We start from the raw sequence: 5,448 nt of genomic DNA on the forward strand, positions 1-5,448 counted from the left end.
CATTTTAGCCACTCTGACTGGCGTGAGGTGGTATCTCAGTGTGGTTTTGATTTGTATTTCCCTGATGAGGAGGGATGCTGAGCATCGTTTCATGTGTCTGTTGGCCATCTGGATGTCCTCTTTGGAGAAGTGTCTGTTCATATCTTCTGCCCATTTCTTCACTGGGTTGTTTGTTTTTCAGGTGTGGAGTTTGGTGAGTTCCTTATAGATTTTGGATATTAACCCTTTATCTGATATGTCATTTGCAGCTATCTTTTCCCATTCCGTTGGTTGCCTATTAGTTTTATGGATTGTTTCCTTTGCTGTGCAGAAGCTTTTAATCTTGATGAGGTCCCAACAGTTTATTTTTGCTCTTGATTCTTTTGCTTTTGGGGATGTGTGCATTAATATTCTTAAAACTGACCATGAGCACACTTAGTCCTCAGAAAGCACCTTCCCTAATCTGATACTCCTAACCTCCTAATCAAATTTTCACTTACATTTTTTGCCTATATATTTCTTTTCCCCCTTTAATCAAATGAAGCTTTAAGCACAAGCACCACACTTTGTTTATTCCTCCATGGATGGGTGGACATTAGAATCGTTTCCATTTTAGGCTATTGTGAATAAAGCTCCTATCGATATTCATGCACAAATATTTTTGTGACATGTACATTCATTTACTTTGGAAAAATGCCTATGAGTGGAATTGCTGGGTCTTATGGTAAATTTATGTGCAGCTCTTTAAGAAACTGCCATACTGATCTCTCCATGGTGGTTAGAATACCCTCTGGCAATTGTGTGACTTACAGTTGCTCCATGCTATTGCTAATATGTGGTCTTGTTAGTCTTTTTAACTTTTTCTTTTCTAAGGGATGAAAAGCAGTATATACTAGTGATTTAAACTGGATTTCTCGGGGCACCTGGGTGGCTCAGTCAGTTGAGAGTCTGACTTCGACTCAGGACATGATATGGATCGTGGGTTTGAGCCCCGTGTTGGACTCTGTGCTGACAGCTAGCTCAGAGCCTGGAGTCAGCTTCAGATTCTGTCTCTCTCTCTCTCTCTGACCCTCCCCTGCTCATGCTCTCTCTCTCTCTCTCTCTCTCTCAGAAATAAATAAAACATTTAAAAAATTAAAAAAAATAAACTGCATTTCTCTGATGACTAATAATGTTCAGCATCCTTTCATGGAGTCTTTGGTCATTTATATATCTTCTTTTGTGAAATGTCTGCTCAAATCTTTTGCCCACTTTTATTTGTTTATCTTCTTATGATTGAGTTGATATTCTGGACATCAGTCCTACGTTTTGCAAATATATTCTCCCAGTCTATGTCTTGCCTATTATTTTTTTAACTGTGTCTTTCAGAAAAAGAAGTTATTAATCTTAATGAGGTTCAATTTAATCATTTTTAAAATTTCATGCTTAGAACTCTTGATCATCTGAGAAATGTTTTACTACCCTAAGGTCACAAAATTACTTTCCTATATTTTCTTCAGAAAGTTCTCCTTGGGTCAGATATATAAATAATTGACTTTGACTAATAAATATAAATTGACTTTCTTCATTGAATTTTGGGTTTATTGGAAACAATCTAATATACATTGTTTTTCAAAAAGTGGCAAAATATATAAAACAAATTTACCACAGATACTACTGTAAGTTTTAAAGGTTGATTATATTTATTCATATCTCTAGCGCTTAAAATACCATTGCTTAGTTCTTCAATAAATATCTGTTAAATAAATGAATGAATTAGTTAATTAACAAATTTTTTACTCACCAATAGATGACCTCCTATCTTTTATCCCATTCTTCTTGTTCACTTTTTTATCAGCTGTAAAGTAAGTAACAACTAGGTCACAAAGGTAAATACTTATAGTGAATTTTATAATGTAATTTTATAATTATTATATTATATATTAATTTATATCTATAATTATATCATAATTATATTTTATAGTGCAATTTTATAATTACATTATTAATGTAAATACAGCAATTTAGGGATGTTGTATGTATTGGCCTAAATGCGATCTAATTTCATTCCAAATAAATATAAGGAATAGAAAAAAGAAAGCTATCAAGAATCAATGAAATTTGTTTCTGAGAGATAATGAATCAGTCACAAAATCAGACACTTTGAAATATATAATAAACAAAAAATCAGAATTCAAGTTTTACAGTATCTTTCAGAACTCAGAACGAGTTGCCTCTTAGAAGATGACGGAAAGATGACATATTCATCCTTCTGATGTAAAGAGGTAGGAGTATGCCATCTTTCTTTTCCTTGTTACCTAATAACACTTCTAGACAATAACTTTTGGTGGGCTGCCTCTTCCAATTGTGCAAACTCACCAAGAAAATGGGGGCCTGTGCTTAAGTCTATTGGGAGCCCTGGAAGGCAGCAAGACATACAGACTTTCCTGACAAACCAGTAAAGTAGAAATGGGAGCACTGATATCCCAGAAGGATGAGTCTGTGACAGCCATGAAATTTTCCACAGCCCCAGCATCACATAAAAGAATAGCAAAACATTTCCTGTGCCACAGTGAAAGGAACAGAGAGGTTAGTGAAATGAGCCAAAAGCTCAAAGCTCCTGACAGTGGAGATGAGGTGCATAACAACAAGGGCTAGTCCAGATAGCAAGATAAAATGCCAGATGAAAAGGGAGGTCATTCAGTGAATGCCACCATGAAGTGATAAAAATGAGGATCAGAGCAGACTTATTGTCATAATGACGGACACTTCTGTTTTTTGACTGCTGAACTACAGTAACCTACCTGGCTGAAGCTGCTCCTTCATATTCCTTTCTGTGCTCCACCACACCAGGTACATACCCTACGCACGAGTATTTCCATTCAGAATGCTTTTATTACCTGTCCCAGTCTATAAAGTCCATGTTAGGATGACTTCACGTCTATTCCCATTTCTCTGCAAACTAGGGGGTCTGGGACATGAGCAGTCATCTCCCCTGTACAATTCTATTTTTTATGGACTGATTCATTTAGTCCTGTTTCCTTCACATCCAGTTCCCTGTTGGTGTCAATTAGGCCTTTCCTCTTCCATGCTCCCCTTGCGTGTGGAACACTGTCTGGTCTTTGCTGTGGTTTCCATTGTTCACTCATCACCCTCCTTGGTCAATCTTGTGACAGTCTCAGGTATGATCATATCACCAAAAGGGGGAAGGCAAGATAAAGGCTTTTTTTTCACATTTTGATTTTTTTTAAACATTTATTCATTTTTGAGAGCTAGAGACAGAGCATGAGAGGGGGAGGGGCAGACAGAGAGGGAGACACAGAATCTCAAGAAGGCTCCAGGCTCTAAGCTGTCAGCACAGAGCCCAAAGCAGGGCTCGAAATCACCAACTGCCAGATCATGAACTGAGCTGAAGTCAGACACTTAACCGACTGAGCCACCCAGGCGCCCCTCACATTTTGTAATCATATAAAAATAGTAGACAAATTGCTTAATGGTTGGATTGTTCCATAATTTTCAACATTTTGGTTTTTTTAAATCATATTTGCAAGCTAAAGAATTTGTCAGTGTTTCTTTAACAATAATGCATCTTACTCCTATGCATAAAATGTTTTTCTATTTATAAGGTTGAAACTCCTGCCTCTTAACATTGTAAAAAAAAAAAAAAAAAACTTGTATTTTGTCAAATTTTTTCCTGCTTTGAACCATATAATAGCAGTGCAATGTAAAACTGTATTTGTTCTATAGAAATTCTTTTCTTCAGAGAAGCTCATTCTTCATAATGTCTTGATTCTGTTTTCAAAGTGCAGAATAGCATTTTAAAAAGGAGAAGGGAGGAAAGATAGGAAAAAAAAAGGTTAAGTAATAGAATGTTGTGTGCCAGGCCTTTCTTGATGGATTGGACCAGGTATACATGGTAATGGCGGCAGCTTAGGACGCTCCTGCACTGGAACAGTTCCCTGGGTTCTTGGACTTGCTCTGACCCTTAGGAAGTCTCCATTCTGTCTTCTGGGCACCTGGCCCTGGGAGGGTCAATGTGCTTTCCTGCTAGATTATAATCTTCTGAAAATCCCAAATAATGTCTCATTAAATTCTATATTCTCAGTACCTAGTATAATATATAGAATATTGTGGGAGCTTGGGGGCCCTGGGTGGATGGCTCAGTTGGTTAAGAGTCCAACTTCAGTTCTGGTCATGATCTTGTGGTTCATGAGTTCAAGCCCTGTGTCAGGCTCTTTGCTGACAGCTCAGAACCTGGAACTTGCCTCAGATTCTGTGTCTCCCTCTCTCTCTGCCCCTCCCTGGCTCATGCTCTGTCTCTGTCTCTCAAAAATAGGCAAACATTTAAAAAACTTTTTAAATAATAAAAAGAATACTATGGGATCTTAATGATGCTTTTTGAATCAGTGATATGACAGAACGGTTGCCAAAGTATTCCTATAAATATAAGTTTGGATCTAAAGTACTAACATAACAAATACATTTCCATCTTTCTTCTACACCTCCCAAATGAAACTTTTGGAAACCACAAAATTTATTCTCAAGGGAAAAAGCCTAAAGCATAACACTTAAGGTAATTTTTTATTACATCTATCATTTTCTATGGTTCTTTCTATGTGAATTTAATATCTAAGAAGTTTACATTAATAAAAGAACATGGAACCATGTGGACCATGTTTATGTCACCTTCAACTGACAGGTCCTTCAGAATCTTACACAGTTCTTTACCTGACATCTCCATCTTCACGTTTCCTAAAAAAGTGTCTAGGTTGCTGTCATCAACCTCACTGCCTAGGAAAAAAATAGAAGTGGTAAAAGCTATGAGAATGGAAATGCTAATGATTTTCAACTTAAGAAAAATACTTCCTATTATCTTCACATTGTTATATGTGAAGATAACACAAATATTACTCCATTTTGGTGAAAAAGAAGAGTCTTTTGACATGTATTCAGATGTAAACCTTAAGTTATTCTATCAGAAATGGAAACATGTTCTTTTGATCATTTTACAGAGAGTATGACTATAAGCACAGGAACATTTAGCCTAGTACAGCCCATATGATATTAGACAGGAAGTGTAACTTACTCACTGATACTGAGGGAACAGTTAGGAGTCAATATTTAAAATGTAGTAAATGCCAATGTTCATAGCAGCACTCTCAACAATAGCCAAAACATGGAAAGAGCCTAAGTGTCCATCAACGGACGAATGGATCAAGAAGATGTGGTTACCTATACAATGGAATACTACATGGCAATGAGAAAGAATGAAATCTGGCCATTTGTAGCCAGAGGGTGTTATGCTGAGCGAAATAAGTCAGGCAGAGAAGGACAGATACCATATGTTTGCATGTATCAGTGGATTAGGAGGAACTTAACGGAGGACCATGGGGGAGAAGGGGAAAGATAGTTGGGGAGAGGGAGGGAGGCAAATCATGAGAGACTCTTGAATGCTGAGAACAAACTGAGGGCTGAGGAGGGTGGGGAGGA

The 5,448-nt window shown here is 37.1% G+C and overlaps 1 protein-coding gene across 1 annotated transcript in view; it reads right to left on the reverse strand.

Moving 5' to 3' along the window:
• The window catches only part of LOC120244243, a 199,136-nt gene that overhangs the window by 187,766 nt on the left and 5,922 nt on the right, over positions 1 to 5,448 (reverse strand). Inside the window, exons 6-7 of the mRNA XM_039250636.1 lie at positions 4,687 to 4,749; positions 1,763 to 1,816 (exon numbers count right to left, since the gene is read on the reverse strand). Of these exons, the coding sequence (XP_039106567.1) occupies positions 1,763 to 1,816; positions 4,687 to 4,749 (117 nt within the window). The remainder of the gene's footprint in view (positions 1 to 1,762; positions 1,817 to 4,686; positions 4,750 to 5,448) is intronic.

This window comes from Hyaena hyaena, unplaced genomic scaffold (genome assembly GCF_003009895.1).
Source record: "Hyaena hyaena isolate Hyena2069 unplaced genomic scaffold, ASM300989v1 scaffold_378, whole genome shotgun sequence".
Classification (NCBI taxonomy): Eukaryota; Metazoa; Chordata; class Mammalia; order Carnivora; family Hyaenidae; genus Hyaena; species Hyaena hyaena.